This window comes from Falco punctatus (assembly GCF_963210335.1).
Source record: "Falco punctatus genome assembly, chromosome: 5".
Classification (NCBI taxonomy): Eukaryota; Metazoa; Chordata; class Aves; order Falconiformes; family Falconidae; genus Falco; species Falco punctatus.
The window spans coordinates 40,896,468-40,918,711 of NC_137584.1; the positions used below are offsets into that span (position 1 = coordinate 40,896,468).

General features: G+C 35.8%; 1 protein-coding gene across 8 annotated transcripts in view; it reads right to left on the reverse strand.

Moving 5' to 3' along the window:
- Nucleotides 1–384: 384 nt before the first annotated feature.
- The window catches only part of QKI (QKI, KH domain containing RNA binding), a 159,735-nt gene continuing 137,875 nt past the window's right edge, over nt 385–22,244 (reverse strand). For 2 of the 8 annotated variants that reach the window (XM_080390571.1, XM_080390574.1), the window contains 4 exons: nt 13,722–13,809; nt 11,028–11,300; nt 8,288–8,362; nt 385–3,549 (listed from right to left, as the gene is read on the reverse strand). In XM_080390571.1, the coding sequence (XP_080246697.1) occupies nt 3,533–3,549; nt 8,288–8,362; nt 11,028–11,300; nt 13,722–13,809 (453 nt within the window). In that variant the 3' untranslated portion in view covers nt 385–3,532. Of the gene's footprint in view, nt 3,550–4,573; nt 9,132–11,027; nt 11,325–13,721; nt 13,810–22,244 lie in introns of those variants that run through there. The other 6 variants (XM_080390569.1, XM_080390572.1, XM_080390573.1 and 3 more) reach the window with 4 other exon arrangements.

A 22,244-nucleotide genomic window follows, 5' to 3' on the forward strand; every position in this document is an offset into this window, starting at 1 on the left:
ATACGCTGGCATCTTTGCTCTTTTGCTGTGAGCTGACAGTAATTATTTTAGAGAAAGAAAAAGAAAGTGTGGAATTAGTAATGCAGATGCTGAAAGGCAAGTGGCAAGACTCTACGAGAAGAATGCCTCAAAAAATGCTACTTTGTTCCCATTTCTACTGGCACCTATTCCCCAAGGTAAAAGGCCAGAATGACCAAAGCCAACTTAATAGTAGTGTGCAGAATGTCAGCCGACAAACAACATAAAAACAAGTCACGTTGTGTTATCTGTGGTCACGTTCTTCAGGGTTAGTCCAGTAACTCAAGACTTTACATTCTTCCGTCTTTATTTGTTTATTTTAATTAAACATGTAATGGTTAATAAACAGACATAGTCCGGAGTTAGTAGGTTGGTATTATAACATTTATTAAAATAATGCTATGGGTTAATAGAAACAGCAAAGAACCAAAGAATTAAAATGCAAGCTATGAAAAAACCCAACTAAAACCCAAATGTCTAATGTATTCATCCAGTAGCTAACTAAAAGCCCAAGAAAGACAACACTCCCAATATAATAAAGTACTGCAAAACAATTGGCAATTTTTCAGTTATCAAAATTGTGGGTTTTGCATTTTGTATCCTTTTTTCTCAATCAGGAAAAAAATTCATTTGAATGTTATATAACATACATATAAAACAAGATAGAAAAATACATTATAAACTTGTAACAATGGCTGTAAATACATTATCTTACATGTTTCTCATAGGCAATAGGTTGGTTATGGTACATACATAGCATGAAACTACTAAGATAATAAAGAATAGACAAATACATGTCATCTGTACGGTTACATACAAGCGACACTCCCATCTACCCACTCTAAAAAAATTACATAATACTGTCAGAAAGAAGTCTTAAAACTACTTATTTTAATAAAGAAAAAGTCATTAAAGAATGATAATACTGAGAACCAAGGCATTCAGAGATTTCAAAAGTCATGCTTTTTTTTTAAGTTGATCCAAAATTTTGTCAACTAAGTTTTCAGAAGTTTGTTCAGAGCAAACATTACTTTCACATGTCACACATCTATTTCATACACTTCCCCTCCCCCCCCAGTAAAAGACCTTTGATAAACATCTAAAATGTCCAGGTTTTATCATAGCTGAGATGAAACTAGATCAAATACTGGTATTGTTTTAGCAAATCTCTCTTCAAATGTTAGAGTGTCGCAAGTTTATTCAACCAACCAACCAAAATAAAATCGAAATGGCACAGCATATACTGTAAATAAAATCAACACAACTGTATGTGTAACAGGAAGACAAAGCCGGTGGCACAATAAACAAAAAGCTAGCTGAATACGAAAGGATGAATGTCTATTGCATAGTAAATAAACTGATAATTATTTCCAGGTGAGACAAGATGTTAGATGAGGTCACCATGCAGGTGCTTAAAAATGTAAGCCCTCTTAGCTTACTATTGACCTTTCATTTGGAAGCTGTGAAGATTTGCAGGAGGAGAATAAGTTGACAAGAGGGGAAATAAAGTTATCACCTGATATTTGCCAAGTATAGTACTGAGTCCCATACAAAGTAATACTTAATTTTTTCAGAATTAAATACTGTGCGTTCAACAGCTTCAGCTCTTTCAACTGCCCAGCTATATGAATCTCATGTGAAAATAAGGGTTAAAAATAAAGCGTAGCTGGACTTCAAACAATTAGCTGATGTCCCTCTCCTGCTTATCTTTTGAAGAAAAGCCAGCAGGCAGATCTAACAATAGCCAAAGAAGAGCTGAAGAATAAATAACTTGCATGCTGTTTTGGCAAACGGCTTCGTGAGAGCTGCTTGTGAAAACTGGGGACACGCTCAGACTATAACTGAAAACTAGCTAAGCACTTTCAGTTTCCTTATCCACAGAACATCAGTTTTCCGGGTGATGCTGAAGCCTACTGTATTTGATGTATATTTATTCCAACCCAAAAAAAGAAATCTCCTCTCCATCCCTGAACAAAAATGACATACTTCCAGCTCTACAAACACCTGTCAGCTAATCGTCTCATTTAGCACGAGACCGCCTGTATCACAGAACCCTTTGGTTTACATTGCACAAGTACGGCATTTGCTATGATTTAAAAAGTAGAGTGGCTGAAATAACAATGGGCTGGTTTGACAAAAACTTAGCAAATATATCACATAATGAGATTTTGGCAAAGTCACATCACACTAGTATGGCAAAAATCAGGTAATTAAAATGGTCAACTCATCATTTGTCTTCCCTCACAGCTTCTTTCACATACTGGGCGACTGAGTGGCATGCAGTAACTTGTCTGAGGGAGAAGCTGATTATACGAGACATTTGACTAAATGACCATGAAGAAAATAAGGCACTTCCTTTTCTTTAGACTTATTCCAATACTTAAAAAATAAAAAAGAAAGACTAAAAGGCTCTTTTGGTCTTTTGTTTCTTGACAACCACCAGAAAAAATCATTTAATGAAATAAAGGGTTTCTTTGTTCTTTTTTTCTTTTTTTATAACACTTGAAAGTATAAAATGCTACATTTCCAAAAATATATTTTTTTCTGCACCAGCACCCTTGTATAGTAAAAGTATCTACTTTTTTGTTCATTTTGTTTCAATGCACTACACTTTATCTACAATTTCATTACACGTATACAGCAAATAGGCAAGCATGGCTTTTACATCCTTAATGACATTTTTTCTATACAGGGAGGTTTAAAAAAAATATTTGAACAGTTTGCCCAGTAATGTGACACATAATGCATGTACCTTGTTCTCATGTAATCTTCTGAGGAGATTAAAATATGGTTAAAATAATTTAAACTCTGATTCTGCTTTAATAGTGTTGCTGTTTTGTTCTCTGCATCAACGTAGTTCTGAAAAGTCATCGTCATTCTGCATTTCATGGCACACTTTCCTTTAAAACGTCCAATTTGGCAGGCAATAGAAAAAAGGCTGCAACATCCGCCCTTTGAGGGCACTGGTAGTGACTAAACAGCGTATCAAATTTTGAATACTTTTTGGAATCCCTTCCCCAATGATATCCCTGACCAAAGGTTCATGCATGATGCATCATCACACAGTACATTCAGAGAGAGCTTTGACTTTTTTTTTTTTCTTAATTTTTTTGAGAAGAAAAATATTCCTAGAAGTCTCTCACAGTAACTGCCTCTGTCATCGGGTAGTTAAGGGACATCTGTCTCCATCTCGTGCGAGGCCTCCTTACCGTTCGCTTGGGGTGGGACACTAGAGGATGATCAGTGCGGAGGGATGAGTTGGACCTTATTGCTTTACTACTATTCAGTGCAGGTTCTAGAACCACTTTCACCCAAACAGGAGAACAACAAAAAGCGGAGTTGGAGGACAACAATTTCTTTGTCTGTTTTGTTAGATGGTAAGACGAACGGACAAGTGCCCCAGCTCGCTGCACTGAAGACAGGCAAGCAAAGGCGTTTACCAGTTAACTGATCAGCAGGCAGGCATGGTCAGGTCATCATTGGGTGAAGAGTTCAGAGGTCAGAAGGTCATAGGTTAGTTGCCGGTGGCGGCTGGGTGGTTAGAAACAAAAAAAACAAAACAAAAAAAAGAAAGAAAAGATAGAGAAGAGATTAGTTCCAGCTAGTGACGGCTTAATGACAACATGAAAACTAATCACAACTAATAAAAAAACAAGCATGTTTAATTCTGACATACTGATTGACACCATCTACAGAATGCAATAAAATCATGACAGCCCTCCATCATGATTTGGACACGTGAAGGAGAAGCCCGCTCCCACAAAACCGGTTAACAGGAGAAATAGAGATAAAATACAACTAATGACTAATGGTTAGTAGCAGTCGATGAAGGAAATTGGAAAACAAAAAACGATGAACAGTTTTGGAACTGGGTAGAAGATTTCTGGAACAACAGTCAGTGCACAGCATCAGTATCTGACTGCTATTAAGCATTAGTACCTCCCCAGGTGCAAGCATTAAAGCAACTATTAATGATGGATGTGATTATTAATAACTGGTTGTTAAAAGAATGGAGTCATCTAAGGAATTCTGGACTTTGAGAAACAATTTGGTTCAACAAACTATGGGCCAAACAAAGGGTTTTTGTTCAATAAATTTTTTATTGCCTTTCATTTATTCTATTTACAAACAACATGGAATTTCTTGGCCTCATAATACAAAGCAATACTAAACTGTAGTCTAGCAACGTAGGCATCATCGTGGGAACCAGGAAAACGCTCAGCCTGCTACTTTAGCCAGCATTTTCCTGTTCAAAATACTATTTTACACATATAGGACACTTATAAAATGCACTTGCATGTAAACACTGTAAAAGTCCTGCCATTTTAAAGTCTATACTTAAAAAGCTCTAAGTACATCAAAAAATAGAGAAAATATCTAATTGATACTAATAAGGCATTTAAAAACTACAAACAGCTCTCTTTATTCATTTTCAAAGCTAATACTCTGCAAATACAATAAAATCTGACATTTCATATACATTCCTGCTTTATATTTTTATATTTTAAAAGAAGCCACCTGTAAATACTATTTTCTTTTGAAAAAAAAAAAAAAAAAAAAAAAACAACAACCAAAACAACCCAACAAAAAAAACCAAAACAAAACCCAAACCAAAACAAAAAATAGAACCCAAAAAAACAAACAAATTACAGTAAAACATAAAAAAGTTCTCAAGTGGAAAGTTATCATTCCCAATGTTCTTGAGCTGTTCCTTCTTTAATCATTCTCTCACATTCTCCTTCACCAAACTTGGTCCACTTAACAGTAGTATGATTTTTTTTTTAATATATATATTTTTTAAGACTCATTCAACAGCTTAATTATAGCTAATAAATTCTGAGGTTGATAAAGTTTCTGTACTGTTGCCATTTTGACTAAGGCAGAGGAGATGAAAGTGAGAAAGGTATTCAGTGCAAAGTCAGATTTGTGCCATTACATAAAATGAAGTCCAGTAGGTGTAATATTCACAGATAGCATTGATTTAGCAATCTTTCTCATGGGCTGATTTAATTTCACATAATAAAAATGGCCTATCATTTAGGATACAGTTCATAAGACTAAGAAAAATTACTACTGTAACATAAATGAGACCCCATGCTCCCTGATTTTTTTCAGAACCATGCTAAGTGGGATTTGTTTAAATTAAAACGGCTGTTTCAAAAATAAGCAAAAATAAAAATAAATATTTTATGTGGCACAATCTCACCACTTTACAGGTATACTAGAAACAGACTCTTAAAGCATTTTGATACTGATTAAAATTTTGATTAAATGGTATTATATTTTATATATAAATTATGTGACAGTTGGTTTGGATAAAACATTCAAGAAAATTCTCAGCATTAATATTTCATGTGGAGTTTATATTCAAAGCAAGCTACCTTTTAAAAATACCAGTACACCTGTGATACATCCTCTGCCAAGTCTCTGGCCTTCTACAGTACACACAGGTTTGTCAACTGTGCAACACCATTTACAGTTTATTACAATTAAACCAGTCAGTCTCTCTGTTATATGCATCAAATTCAATTTTGTATTATTTATAAACTGGGGTTTTATTTTGAGTTAAAATGAGCTATATTTTTCAACCCTTCACCAATTCTAAATGCTTAGCTGTAAAGAGCAAAACATGTACACATTTGGGGATTCTTGCCTTAAATGCAGTGCTTATCTCTAAAAAAACCCAAAACAACAAACCCAAACAAACTATGCAAAGAATAAAAACCTACTTAAAAAGTGAATGCAGTAGTACTACAAAGTCATCTGAAAGTCTGTTTAGAATTTTTTTTACAAAAAACTTTAGACCCAATGAATGTAAATTTCGATTTAGTGACATTTAACTATATATAAAAAAAGTTTTCACATTGAAAAAAAGAAGTATTTCGGTTTGCTGACATTGTTTTTCATGACTATAGCTATAGACGTATACCGGTGACAGAACAACCAAATAGGTAAATATGGTAAATATTGACAGTATTTTAATTTTACAACATAATTTTAGCACATTAAAAGAAACTGTTTTATTGCTGAACAAAGTTCTATTCAAAACCTTTTCTGAAACTGTTAAATCCGTGCAGTGATAATCTAGGGTTTCAAATTCAAAATACATGAAGTACAGTTCTAAAATTAACTTTGTGTAAGTTTCTTAATACGCGCTGGGATTATCTAAATAAGACTTTAACATTCTCCTGAAATATCAGCATGGTTTTCATGCTAAAAGAGATAGAGGTATGCATAACTTATCCCACAGATCATAAGTTATGTGTATTTATTTACCCACTTACGACAGCGGGCTTCCTATATTGCTAGAGATGAACACTGTATTATCAGAAAATGGCTGTATTTTAAAAGAGAGTGAAATGATACCAATAATTAAGTTCAATTACTTATACGTGACCCAGATGAAACACCTAGGCCCTTCACAAAATATTTTAAATCTGTGTTGAGTAAACACTACAATAATGAACTTAAAACTACAAATTGGTATATCCCCCTTGTGCTTCATCAGTATATTTACTAGTCGTCTCAGGCAAATATCTAATGAAACAAAAAAGTAGTCTCACCTGTCACCTGAAAAACTACCACTGCAGATCATGAAAGACCATTAGCCAAAACTGATTCTTGCAACATTAGGTCAGACTTCCAAAGACAACCAAATCCTTACCACCCATTTACTCTTGAAAGAGCCAGGTTTAAATAATTTTTTCTATTTCTTTTATCTTTTTTTTTTTTTTTTTTTTTTACATTTTTTTTTCTTTCTGTAAACATGGGCTGTGACATTATTGTGATTAATACCCTGTTGCCCATTTAAGAATTCTCAAGAAATGAGAACAAGCCAATGGGCTGTAAATAGTGTGTGGTGATAGAGAAGAAGAAGAAGCAATCTTCTAGAAAACTTTATAGTGTCTCGTTATCAGCTTTACACTTTCTGTAAAGCATAAGATCATATGAAAGATAAAAAGTTACATCAATACAGCAAATAACCAGGAGGGCCCTTTTTACTGTATTGACTGAAATCTGTACTGTTGCTTGCAGTTAATTTATGGAAGGTTGTGAGAAGTGAAGTGTAGTCAATGCTAGGAGATGTCAGATCTGTCACTTGAATTTGGCTTTTGAATATTACGATATCATGGAAGCCTGCACAACAGTGATTTTGATGAAAGCAGAATAATAATACTTGGCACATAATGCTTTGCATCCTCAAAGCCCTGTACAAAACAAGAACCCCCACAACACCCCTGTGAGGTAGGGAAGTATTATTATCCTTATTTTACAGATGAGAAAACATACAGAGAGATTAAATGACTTGCCAAAACCCACAGTGAGTCAGCAGCAGGGATAGGATAAGAATTCAGCCCACACACTGATTCCTAGCCAATGTCAATAAACCGAAAATATCATTTTTCTCAATAAGCTTAAATACTTCATTCAGGGGTCCAAAGGCATTACACTTGAGGAACAGGAGAAAAATGAAGATTTACTTTCCATTCAAGGGTTTAAGAGAGATGCCCAAATATTGGATGTCATCTCACCAACAGGACTTCAAAAGTTGTTTCTCCTTCAGGTTACACATTTTAGCAGCAAAAGGCAAATACCAAGAAATAGATTTTGGCAAAAACCCCAACACCCTCCCTTCCCCTACCCTTAGTAATTCAAATTCAAACAACTTTTGAAGTATTATCTTCACAGCCCTTACCTTTCCTGAATTCAGTCAGGTATCTGAGAACATGCATCCTCCTCATAATATACAGTACAGTGGCTCAAAAGTTTATTGGAAAAAAGGAATCTAAATCTTCAGATTTCTCCAGACACAGACAGGAGGCATTTATTCCTTTACTTCTTTCTCATTAAGCAACCATCCATTCATTTTATTTTGCAACACCAATCTGATATTTCTACACCAATTTAAAGAACAAACTGGGGGGAGGGGGGGGAACATGATGAAATTAATTATTGCAGCATTGAATTCATGTTTCCTGATGCAGATGGATCTTTAAATAGTTTTAAAGAGGGAATCGGTTATAGCATTTATATTAAATATATCACAAAGCTTATATATTTAATTGAGCTGGGAAAGCCAAGTTTACAGATTTTTTTTTTTTTTTAAACTGCAAGCATTCCCAAAGCTTTAAAGTATTAACTATTCAGATTTTTGAGAAAAATAATGAATGGGTCAAAATAGGGTATTTGGTTAACCAGCTGTGGTGTTGCAAATCTCATGTACACTCAAAGCACTTCTTACAAACAAGAACTGCAGAACTAAACTAACCTCGGTCTGCGGTCACAATCCTTTGGTAAGGATGGACACGCATATCGTGCCTTCGAACTTTAGTAGCCACCGCACCTAGTTAAATTGCAATTACCAAGACAAAGTTAGAAAACATTCAAAGAAAACATTAACAGCAGGTTTATCAAAATGGATTTAAATGGTCATTAACTACAAAAGTTCATTTTAAGAAACGCAACAAGTTAAGGCACAGTAGTTTCAAATCTTAATTTTAAAAAGAAGTTTATCTGTGCAGATTAATATTGCATTTATTTTAAACATCCTGGCCTTAACCTGTTTAATCCATTCATTTACAATCCCAAAATTACAGTATTTCATGAAATCTATTAGACCCAAGCACATTTAAGCTTTACTAGTCACATATTCACTGAAGTGCCTTTCTTGCAGCAGGACTATTTTAAATAATGCCATCTTTTAATACTGACAATTATTTGCTAACCTTAAGATCACTTCCAGTTCTACCACAAAAAAAGTTTTAAAGCAATTCTTCAAGCCTACAGATCATGATTTTAAACTTTAAGTCAATAAGTATGAACTGCAATGAATTAGGTGATTAGTAAAGCAAACACTATATAGAACACTTAGCAGTCAGTATACTACTATACACTCATAAATTACAGCTACTCTGTAATAATAGGAGCTAATCCAAATTAATAGCACTATTTTATTTTAAATCTATGTGCAAAAAAGTGCAAGTAAGTCACTGACTGCTAGGCCAAGCTTTTTTCAAGGCTGCTGAAACTAAGCATTTGTTAAAATTCAGATCTGATGAAGGATCAGTTAAGACCGTTCTTGAATTCTTAGCCTTTCGTTGGGAAAGCCATACCTGAAGATAAAAGGAAGGGAATTAAAAGTTAGACATCAACTAAAATTTGATCCCAACACCAATATCCCCCAAAATACTAATAGGGATGCATGTCTCTGCCATTTTTAACAGATTTTAAGACATCTTGAAGGTCCACCACAAAAATGGACAAAATATAGCATACTATTAATGAGAATGAGTGTATTACAAAATAAAACTTAATGAAAAACTAATTTGATTCAATTAACTATATACAATTGCTCAGATGTATTAAGAGTTATTGAATCTATACTACCTAAAACGGAGTGTGGTCTCCCCCCTCTCTTTTCCTTTTTTTAAGTAAGATTATTTGGTGTGATCTGTTTTGGACAACACACCTGTGCTCTCACAGCTAAGCCAAAAAGTAAGCAATGGTTTCAGATGTCATTTTAGGAGTAATTTTCCCTTCCTCTCTCTTTACGAAAAATCCTAGGAGAAATCAAAGTTCCCTGCATCATATTAAATTATTACTATGGAATGATGGATTTCTTTACTTGCTGTTAACCAAATTCAGGAAAGGGGTTTGCTACTAACCAGCAACTGATAGCTACTGTGACTATGCCTGTTAACTGTGACTTCACCCGCGGACTTTTCCAAGTGTACTTGTAGAGTGGGGGTGGAGGAGCTGGGGAAAATATTTACATGTTTGTGGGAAATCAATAATTACATTAGCATATGCTCACTGAATTTTGGCTATGGGGTAACAAACAACCATAAGCTGCTCAAACACAGACCTACTGCATACTCGTGTCCTACTGAAATTTTTATTATTGATTCACTAATCCTGAGAAGCAGGAGTCTGAAATATATTTTCTTTTTTACTGTACAAAATATAACGTGGGAACCTGCACATATTCAGATACATGACAAATACTTGTTGCATTAAGTGAAACACTGATTTTTTTGCAATACTTTCAGCATAATATTGACTTTGAACCTTATTGTCCAGTGTTCATTAGAGATGTTTAGAATTTGTGTAAATCAATAACTGCCACTGAACAAACTAAGATCAAAGTCCTATAAAATCAACATTATGTAGCACCAAGGTCATATGCAATTCAGAACAAACTGAAGAGAAAAGATTATTTAGATTCTGTAGAGGGTAGGGAAGGAAGAAACTATTGGAACTGCTTGTTCTATATTGACCAGTTAATGGAATTGTTACGGATGCTTTATCATTCTTGCCTTCACACAGCAATTCAATGGTCTGAAATATTAGGAATGATGGACATTTCAATCCAATGTATATAAAAGCAGCTGTCAGTGAAGTTACTAATTTTATCATCCCTTGGTCAGAACTTCGTTTGTTTTATATTTATTCGCTGAAATTATTTTCTCCTTACAAAATTAATTACAGCTTTCTGTCACTGAGATCTATCAGTTGTGTACTAAATAAAGAGGCAAAACCCAAAACCTCCAACTGAAAAAAGACCTTTCCATTCTCTCCAGTTTTGCTACTAAAAAGGTATAGCCAAAAAGGAAGATCTCTCTTCCAAAGATTACTGGAATTTAATTTGTTAAAGACAGCACAAACAAAACTGGTATTTATGGAAGCCCAAATGGCATGTAATAGATGATCACCTCTATTTAGTGGTTTTTTTTCTTGTCTATGTATCCACCATCTAGTGTCATACAAACATTAAGATTTTATTTTCAGTAATCTTATTAATTTACTAAAGATACACGTTTAGTAACATAAAACATGTTTAAAATGTTTAAGAGTTACACCATTTGAACAGTTTTCCCAGGCAGTTGTGATATATTTGACATAAGATTGTTGCTTCAAATTTTTTCTTTGAGCCTCACGACCTCTAGATTGCAAATATCATAAAAGCATAAACAATATATTCTCCAGTCATCCGCATACAAAGATCTTACCTAATACACCACTAGGTTCAATAGGATACTCAAGGATTGATGTAGCTGGTGCCAGCGTGTAGGGGTATTCATATGGTGTGTAAATTAAACCAGCTTCGGGTCCAGGTGGAACTATTGCAGCGGTGGGATGAGGAGTTCCATTTGGCATGACAGCGGTTTGTATTTGTCTGATCAAAGGCATTATGGTAGGGCCAGCTGGCGTAGGAGTACGCAGGGCAGCTGGTGGGAGAACAGGCGCAGGCCCAGTAATAATCCTTGGAGCCTGGGCTGTTGCTGCAAGAGAAAAGGCAAGGGCTGCTACAGTAAGCAAAGAAATTCAGAGGAAAGTATGGAGATAGCAGTACAAAACGTGGAAAGAATGGGAAAAAAGGGGAAAAGTAGGAAAGAAGAAAAATAAAAGGAAATCATTAGTACATGCGCTGATCACACAGTGCCAAAGCACACCATTCAAATGCAAACAGCTTTCCATTTTCCAGTGTGATTAAGTATGAACATGCAAAATAAAAAAGCCATTGTAAAACAGTGAGGTAGATTTCTCAAACAGGTTACACAGCACAAAAGCTCCATTTAGACCACATATCTTCACTTATGCTATCAGGACTGCATGAGACTGAGATGCATGCAGGAGATACAAGGAAAATACTGTCATAATCAAATACAGAGTAAAAAATTTAGTGCAAATACAGAGTCCACAGATACTCAGTTATGCAGAGCTGCCATACAAGTCCACAGTTTTTATACATCTTAAAGTCATATTTAAACATATATGCAATGCCAATTTCCAGGATCACTGAAGTTAAAGGTGACCTAAAACCACAATATATCTCCTCTCCTACACTTGCATAAATAAAATAGACTCAAAAGTTATTTCGATATCAAATTCCCCAAAATAAAATACTTGCTTTGTATTAGAAGCTGACTATGGCCTTGCATAGGTTAAAGAAAATAGGTGCTTTTTTCCTTTGTTTTTGTGGGTTTTTTTGTTTGTTTTTGTTGTGTTTTTTTTAATTGTTGTTTTTTGGTTGGTGTGTGTGTGTGTGTGGGGGGGGGTGTTTGTTTTTTTTTTTTTTTTCCCAATGGTGCTAGCACTTTTCATTAAGTGAAAGCCTGTTGGCACACAAGATGAACAACTTCTTAAACACCAACACATCAGCTGGTAACAGTCAGTCTTAAAAGGTTATGGTTTGTAGGTTTCTATGCACTACTGTTGATCTACATTGATTTAATTAACTTACAGGTGGTCTGAAAAGAAACATGGTGGAAGTTTTTCAGATTCGAGATTGTTGTGGTTTAATTAATTTTTTAAACAAAAGTGCTCAGACTTCATGTATAATTCCAAAAAACCCTCAAACATTTTGATTTCCTTTCTTACACAGAAATAAACCAGTATGGCTTCTACATGTTCAAGTTTTCCATAAAACCAAAACACAAACAGTGAAAACGTCTTACTATCAGAAAGTGAGTATCAGTGTGGAAATGTCTAGTCAAAAACGAGAAAAAAATAATCGATCTTCCCATTTATACAGATACATGGGCCAATGGGAACAGATCAGACAAAGGAATTGCTCAAATTCAAATAAAGGTTTCTATGCAACAGTTTGCATAAATTTAAGTTAATCTGAGAGCTATTTTACTTAAAAATTTGTAATTATTTTTTGGACTAAAAAAATTATACATTTAAAACTGATCTAGCTTTAAATATTACAGCGTTCTTTAGGGTCAAAAGATTTACCTTTACCGAAGCCCTTGCTTTTGTCTCTTTTCAAATTAGAATAATTACACTGGTGTAAGCACTCTCAAATTGACCTAACTGCATTCCAACCTTTAAACATATTCAGCACTGAAATGGTGACTGTGTGGAGAAACAAATTTGCAAATATCAGTAGGCCCTTAGTGAAAAGACTGATTTAACTGTGCTTACATTTGACATCTGCATCACAGCTACAGCAAAAATTTACTTTGGAACATTATCAGCAACTACATTTTTCAGGTGGAGAAATTATATTTGCAACTAAAGAAAATAATTCGTGTGACACAAACGTATATGGTCTCATTAGTAGGTGTACATAATTAATTTTCAAGTGTAAACCTGTGCATACATGCGTTTGCAAATGCATTTTCACACAAATGTAATGGAAGAAATCGTAAAAATGGCTCATTACATCACTGATCCCTGTGAACTCAGCTGTGAAATCAGTTGATGAATTGTTGGAAAAAACGTAACACTGGGGGGACGCATGCAAGCAAGATGAAAGGAAGGAATATATTACAGGAAAACATATTCACAGTATCCTGAACACTTGTAAACATTTTCAAATGAAACCTCTAAAAATGAAACTGAAAAGGAGTGTATTGTCCTTTATATGTATTAAGGAAAAAATGATTGTGAAATAGAAAAATCTGGCTTATGGGTTGATTTTTTTTTTTTTTAAACTATGCATCTGTAAATATTTCAACCCAGACATACTGTTAGACAAAGAGGCGGAGGCTGGGGAGAACCAACAAAAAACCACCGAACTGATATAACTAATTTCCAGAAGATCTTTTGCAACAGCTGTCTACTGTTTTGTTGGGGTTTTACTGCTTTCCGTTCTCCAACACAGTTACTGCTGTACTTTGCCAAAAAGTAGCTTTAGTAATGAAAACCTGCAGACATTACTATAGCATTGACCCTCAAACTTATGATATGCTTACGTGATTTGATGTTGGCATCTCTGTAGGTGCCATTCAGAATTGCAAGCTCCATCAGCTGCATCTTTTTAAGGCTGTCTTCTCCCTCTGCCTGTGTGTGAAAAGATGGGAAGAAATCAGGCTTATTAATTCACTAGTACACAAGGTCTAAGGGACCTAGAATAAAATGCCTTCAAGTGTTAACTAAGGAAAATACTGCCTTACCATTAAAGCTTTGTCAACTTTTCCTTAAAATTAAGTGCAAGTTGCCTGCTGTCTATCATTAAATGGTGTTAATAAATATCTTAAGAGATACCATATTTATACTTGTACCATAAATTATAAAAACAGGGTTACATGTATAGTTGTGTTTGATAGAAATTGTAGTTGTGTTTGATAGAAATTGTTTAAGGAATTTTTATTCTTAAGTTTTAGTAAATGTTTTCATGTAATCCTGAACGGATCTTTAAAAAAAATACATTATTGGTCTAGAGGAAGAATAGACACCACAAATTTTAAGCAGCTTCAATTTATTGTAACCTGCTCCACTGCAGCTGAGATACTGACTACTTGGGGGGAAAGGGGGGGGGGGGGGGGAGGCAGTAAATGAAAAATACACAAACTTTGAGTAGCTTTCCAAACAGGACATCAACGACTGCTGTAAGGCAGAATTCTGGCACATGCAGATGTATTCCAATTGAGATACAACTACTATTTATACAGTCTAAATTATTGTTGTTTTTGCTTCAATATAAATTACTTCCCTGAAGTTATCTACTCCATTGATATCCTGCAGCTTGCATAAACATTGCAGTATTCAGTAAATTTGCTTTTCCTGTTACTAACAAAAATATTTCTAATTAGTACGATTTAATTTTAAGACCAGACATTTTCTGATCTGTCTTTCCAGAAATGCTACCATTTCTGCTAGATAGGACATAGACTAAAGAAAACAAAGATGACGATACAGGAAACCCAAGACAAATGGTCAGCGTCTACTTTAAAGTTAAGTTACCATCTTGCTTCTTGCATTGAATGCTACTGCTGACATTCTCAGTCAGACGGAAAAGAGGGCAGCTTCAGTGTCAGCTGCATCGCATTCTTCCTTTGCTAAACACGAGTTCTTATACTTCTACTTATCTTGTCTATTCACACAATATTTTCCAGATATTTGGAACAGCATCTTCCAAGTTAATGGGAACCTGGATAATAACATACTGTGCCATCCACTCTGAAAATCTTAAAGTCTGATTTCAGAGTTGTTCACCTGTCTTAAAATACAACTCCTACAGATGATTTGAACTAGAACTTCCAGGAGCACGAGTGATTACAAAAAAACAGAATTAAAATACACAAAGAATAGCAATCACCACCAATAACAACAACAAAAAGATCTATTAAATAACTGTGCGTCCACTCCAGCACAGCACCGGTGAAACATCGTCTCAAACTAGTTAAGAGTTAATAGGATTATCTACATGCAGTGTCCCAAAATATACAGGAAAATGTGTATTTTTTCAGGCTAGTTTGCAGCAAAATATTATTATACATACTTTACTCTCAAATGACGGAGAAGTAATTTACTAAATTACATGACAAAAAGTTTTTAAATTGTATCTAAGCAAATACAGTATTTAGTGTAAGGCATGCTCAAGGACCACCACCCCCTTGCAATGAACACTAACACATCTAATTTTTATCAACAACTGAAAATCAACATGGTAAAACAGGTCAACAATAGGTTACTTTCAGATGTCAGAAATTGAAGTCCTAACTGTAACACTGAGGACTTGCATAAATACAAAGATTACACACAGTAACAATTTCTGTTGTTGTTAAACATTCAGAATATATGGAAAGTTAAGACATTTTCTTTGTATATTAAATACTATGTGACAGATGAAGCTAACACTAATATTGAAAAATTAAATACACATTCAATTATCATTTTAACTACAAATCAATTGTATAGTTAAGTACTGTACTATCCAGAAACATCAGACTCCAGTCATTAAAATGAGACCCTCTGGAATACAAAATGTACCGAATATAGCATGCTTAATATGACAGACCTAAAATTTACATGCAAAGGATTTTTTTTGTTTGTTTTTAGAAACTAATTCCTTTGCATCTTTGCTTTTTATTACCTAGAAAATCATGACGCAATAAAACCAATTCCAAATCTATCTATCTGCCTATCTCACAAATTCTTGTAATCCTGGATACACCTTATCTAATTTATTTTATCAATAAAGATTTTAACACATTGATTCCTCTTTTCTCCTCCCCCTGTAATGGTTATACTTTTTGGCTTTTTGCTTGGGTTCCTTTAACTGAAAGCATGTAACAAAAAAACCTCCTCACAATGTCAGCTGCATCTCCCATATAGTTCCATCAATGTTACTAAAATTGCTCACTTCCTCCAAATAAGAGTTCAGGTGATTGATCTGACACCATTAATGAGTCTCAGAAAACGCTGAATCTTACATTCCACTTGCTAAGATAATTTTAGTAACTCTAATCCCAGATTTTGCACCACAGTGAATATTTCCCCAATGTAACTATTTATAGGATAATAATTTTATGACATAAAACATTTTTCCCTTCTGACATCGCCAGAAGGAGTTATAACAACTTACAAGCAATAAAAGACAAAATAATCATTCTTACTTTGGATCTTTAACATTTTCCTATAGGTCACTATGCTTCCTATGAGAAAAGATGTTGCAATTATCTAGGTTTTACAAAGCCTGTTTACAAAAATAGTAAAGGACTTCAGCATACAAAGCAGACAAAGTCCTTTTATTTCTGAGATTTACTTCTCTGGAGTATTGCTTAGCAGTTGATAAACTTCTGCTCTTTTAAACAGACTCCAAAACATAGATTTATTAAATGAAACTTAACATTAATAAACAAAACATTCCATCTTTTCCTGGAAGACTGTATCGTGATAATTCAGAGATGTAACGTGGACTTGCATTACTAGACAGTAATACTGGTTTTCAACCTCTGGTGTTTTGTTTTTCAAAGCATTTATTAGAGAAGGAGGAAAAAACCCAACCCAAACAAAAACAAAACCACCCCACTTTAAAAACATCTTCAAAGCTGACCACAAGGACAGCATTCCGGCTCCTCCCAGAAGATGGCACTGTTTATTATACAATGCTACCCCCCCAAGACGTGGGTGCTCAGCACTTGGCACCACCCTACCAGGACTGCTCAAAATCCTGCTGTCCCCTCACAGCCCTAAACTTGCAACAGTCACTTGCCAACCTCTCTTCAAGGCGTAAGTCACAGAAGTGGCCAGGACCCTTTCAGATACGCTGTCACGTCCTTCATTCTCTGGTATCAAGCTCTCCACTTCAACATCATTCACCAACAGCCAACCCCCTCAAATTTCCAAGACCTGGGACAGAGCAATGGCCACGCGGTTTTGTCTGCCCTATCCTCTCTATTCGTTGCTGACAGATGATCAAATGAGGCACACCACACTATCTATCTTAGCTCCAGGCATTTCTGCAGGCACTCTCTGTTAAAGCAAAGAGAGGTTGCATCAGGGATACAAAGGCAATCTCTAAAGGGACAGTACATTACCTGTACAATAGCTACAACAAAGCTCAGTCATTTGTACCAAAAAGAAGCTACTTTGAGCAAACATCAATAAGGTCACTTAAAGCCAGATTTGCATTACTAAGTTGAAGCTCAAGTGATTGACTCAAATGTCTCATCCTCTTAAATCTCCAGTGCTTTCCTTCTATTTCTCATGTACAATGTAACATGCAGATTAAGAAAAAGAACCTTAAATGGTATCTTGAAGTGTAACTCTTTAAATGTAAGCACTTGCAACTGCTCAGTGAATACAAATACTGTAAGAGATGCAAGCAGTAAATCCTAACAAAGCCAGCTGTGCAGAGACAACAGTGGTTACTGTTTTCTGAACACAGGCCCAGTACTTCTCACAGTGGCTCGGCTCTACTTGGGCTAGCAACAAAAAGACCTGGAGGAGACCAAATGCCAGTCAGTGCCCACGATCATTTCAAGTGACTTGTTTTCTGATCTTTATCAGAGTAGGATTAATAGTCACAAGGTTCAAAATGCTAGCAACAACTACAAATGCCACCTACATGAAGTCTCCGGGGAAGCACCTCCCAAAATAAAACAATTTCAAATGAAATACACAAGGCTGACCATACTGATGCCTAGTTAAAACCACAATTCTGTCTCCTACATTGGGCAATACTGTCTGTTTAAAAAAAAATGAGGAATCCAAGTTATGTAATAAACTGCGATTACTAAGAGCTTGCTTCATGTCATAAAATAGGGAGCTCAGATAAAGCACTCCATTTAATTTTTTTAATGACTTCTTTTCATTATCAACATCCAAGCTATACTTCAACCTCAGATACCCCAAGGTCCTCAGAGAATTCTTTTGTTTAACTAATGCTTCTGAAACTATTATTAGGCACTTAAATGCCTCAGATTCTCACATGCATACAGCGAACCCTTAAGAGTCTCATACAGTTTAACTTCTTACTTACACATAAAACATACACATGCTGGATATGGTATCAAGGTGGAAGACAAGACTCCAAATGGAAGCACATTCACTGTGCTATGACAATGAAGGGTTTCAGAAGATGACAACAAACTTAGAGGTGACAGGTAGACCCTTAGATTGAGAACAGTCAGCTCTGAGAAACCTAACATATTACAGTACAGAAAGAAAGGAAGATACTACCTTAAAAGAGAACAAGGATCACGTAGCAATGCTTTACTACAGAGCAGAGATCCACCAGGTAGCACCCAGAGGAGCCCATCAATGCCCTGCCATACTGCTGCCGGACCCAGACTGGCCCAACACAGAAGGTGACTGCAGGTGAGTTAATTCACAAACCGAACAATCCACTTGCTCAGTATGAGAGCAGGGGTACCTTATCCTGACAGAGCTCCTTGAGCCTCACAGTCTTACCTGAACGTACTCTGATTCTTATTATTACCAACACTGGCAGGGAAATTTTTCAGCATTTCTGTACAAACATACATACTTTCTCCATATAATGCTAATTTGCCTTTTGGAATAACTGCTTTGGAAAATCTAGCAAATATACTTTTCCCCCCCTACATTCATAATAATATAAATATGCTTATTTAGGCGATGTTAGTGACTTTCATTGACAGTCTAGCTTCCAAATGTCATGCATTTTGGATGGTATTTTTGCAATCCTGTCACACATCCCTGCACTTCAGCTAAATTCTCATGAACTGAACTGAGCCCAACCCCAGCAAAGGCTGCAGACAGTTTTATCTTGCACCAAACGCAGCCAAGTCTGGCTTTGGCTGAGGGAGCAGTCCTTATAAGCTGTTCCATGGCTATCCTTTCAAGATCAGAGCAGGAGCAGCAAGTGAGAAGAGGAAATTATGAAGCAAAATGATGGATAAACCAAAAGCGAATGCAGAGGCCGAGAATCAGTCTTGAGCTTCCCCAGCCAACTGCAGCAGGCCTGTCCCACCAGGCTCATGCAAAGAACGACCAGGGAGCACCAAAGAGCAGTACTCACCCTCCAAACACCTCAGCAATTTATGCAAACTCCCTTCCTGCCCGCCCCACACCACCTCTGGCTAAACAGCAATACTCAACAGCAGCTTCTGTACCTTTCCTGGCACCCTTGGAGAGATCTCTTCCAGACATCATGTTTTGTCCAAGTCTGGATGCTTTTTGCCACATATACTTCAGGTAGATATTTTTTCCAGTAACACATTATTTTTCTACTAACTCGGTAAGGCATTAAATAATTTTACACGCACTCAGGGCAGAGAACTTGGCAATTATGGAAGAACACTATACTAATGAACAAGAATAGATACTTAAAACATTTCCTCAAATAAAGTAATTTAAAATTGCCACAATAAACGTAACTTTTCTACCACCGTACCTCTGGAAATACACACATTAAATACAAATACTTTATTTTTTAAACTGTGTGTCTGCATAAGCCACCTGCAGTTTATTAATTTAATGCGAATTTTGGTAAAACACAACAGCACCACTGAAATATTTTACTGCTACTGATCTTATCCTTCTTATTCAGAAGTCACTGCTGACCCTTAGGGTTCTGTCACCCTGCCTTCCTACAGTGCCCAGTTGCTATATAGCTGCACAGCTGCAGCTTGGAGGCTTGTGCCGAGACACTCGCTGGACTCTCAGGGCTCTAGAATGCTTTTATCTCCCTGACAAAGAAAAATGTTCCACTGCAATTCACTCGTAGATGAGTAAGTATTCCTAACATACCATGCAGCAGTCAAACAGCCTTTACACATGAATGTCTCCATTCAGGGACAAAACCCTTCCATTCATAATTTATAAACAAAAAGCCTCACAAACAATATACTACAAATTCCTAAGACATACACGTATCAAACCAAAAAATGCATCTCAGACATCAATATATTGTAAAATGTATTATAAAACATCATAGGCTAAAGCACACTGGCATTCTTAAAGCTAATATAAATAATGCTTAAAATCTATTCTGTTTGGAAAGTCTTTTTTTCATATTTAAGTCGTTAAAAGACCGAAGTATCTATGGCAATGAAATCCTAGGGAAGATGACAGGTAAGCAGATGTAGAGCACAAAGAAAAGAGCTTTTTGAAAGAATCTGAATGTGAGTACCTAAACTATTAATCAATTGCGTACTGCAAGACATCAGATTTCACTTTTGTAAAGGCTTTTACTTCTGGTAAGCTACTCCATTACTCAGTGCTAAGGGAAACATCTCATCATCCCCTCCCCTCAAAAAACTTCAGAAAGACCAGAAAGACTTCCAAGTTTCCCTTGCCCAGAATATAAATATTGACAGTTAGAGGTTATTGGTAAACATGTTACTTAAGACTTTCTCATCCTTGATTATACATTTCGGATGGTGATGGAGCATAAAGCCTACACAACGTAGCTTTGTTCATACAGCGGAGAATTTGCTAAAGAAGTCTCTTTTGGCATAATTCGACAGCTATTCTTACATCAGAGGAAGCTTTTTCAAATACTTTTTGAGACAAAGTAAGATAAATCACTACTTTAAGATCAGCCATATTTCTTAGAGCCCTGTATGCCATCAACAATACTGTGGCATTGAATAGGTGGCAAGCTATAGCTCAGTTATTTCTCTATTTCCTTTCCAACACCGATGCACACTGCTATGTCTATGAGGACAGGCAAAGATAAATTAGCATCATTATTTCTTCTGGGCAACACAGCCTGCTTATCTTCTTCAAAGCAAGCTCTCAGTTCAAATGATATGCAAAGACGACTGTGCTGTTTCACTTGACAAATTCATTGGTCATAATGTTAAAGATACACTGGGGGGAAAAGGCAGCATATCTTTTTACACTTCCCATCATCTTATCTGACATATCCCTGTTTAATCATGATACTTGGCTTACCAGTAATATTTTTGAGAGTCCTTATGCCCTCCCTCCCCCACTTTCCATTTCTGCAAGAAGAAAATACAGATAAGGTACAGAAATTCAGCATGAAGCACATTTTAAGCCAGACCGAAATACAGCACCAGTGGAAATTAAGGGTTTGCTTCACCATATACCCTCTGGGTACCAGTTGTTAATGGGGGGCTGGGTGCGTGTGTCACCAGTAGCATTCTGCTTGATGTTAATGAATTTTTGTATTTGTCCCAATATTTCTTTAGGACAGATACAATGGGCTTGTATTTAAATCACAAGGTTTTGGGCTTTCAAGGAAATAATGTCCCCTCTTTCCTTCACACCTCAGCTTTTTAATGCTGTTATAAAAATCAGTGACAAGAGTCTTTCTATACACCATACGGAACAGTTTCAGTAATTTATAAAGCTCCAGAACAGGAAAGTATCTTTCATGACATATATATACACCAAACCCCCCCAAATCCTAAAAGAAACCCATATTTATACAGTACCTTCTAAAATATGTTCAAGAAGACAGAATGATGCTGGAAGCCATTAAGATTTTTTTATTAGTATAGACACTTGCTAACATTTGTATTGAGATTCAAATGAAATAGCTATCAATAACGCAATCTAAAGCATTAGATTTTAGAAATGTGCAAGCCCAGTCAAAAAAACCTTTCAGAGCTAAACACTTTATTTTTGGTATTTCTGATTTTGGAATGCTAGACATTCAAAACTCCTCCTCACTGGTTACTTTGATTTTGAAAGCAGGAGCTAAACCATAAGGACACCGAATGAAGCACAATGAACCACAAGCACACTACCAGGCAAGCCTCTAGTACAAAATTCCCACATACAGCTCTACCAGCAACATCTTGAGTACCGTGAACACATCCCAGGAATCTGAACAGAGCAGACATCAAACATGACCTATGTTATACAGGTCTTCATTCCAGCTGTAGCCTTTTGAACAGACTGAACAGTGCCAAATGAGACTGTGTCAACAGACTCCACTTTTATCAAGACAAATGCTTTAACCCACCCTGAGTTTTACATAAATTATAAAAATAATATAACTGATGCTACACAACTACCTATGATTAAGTTATTAG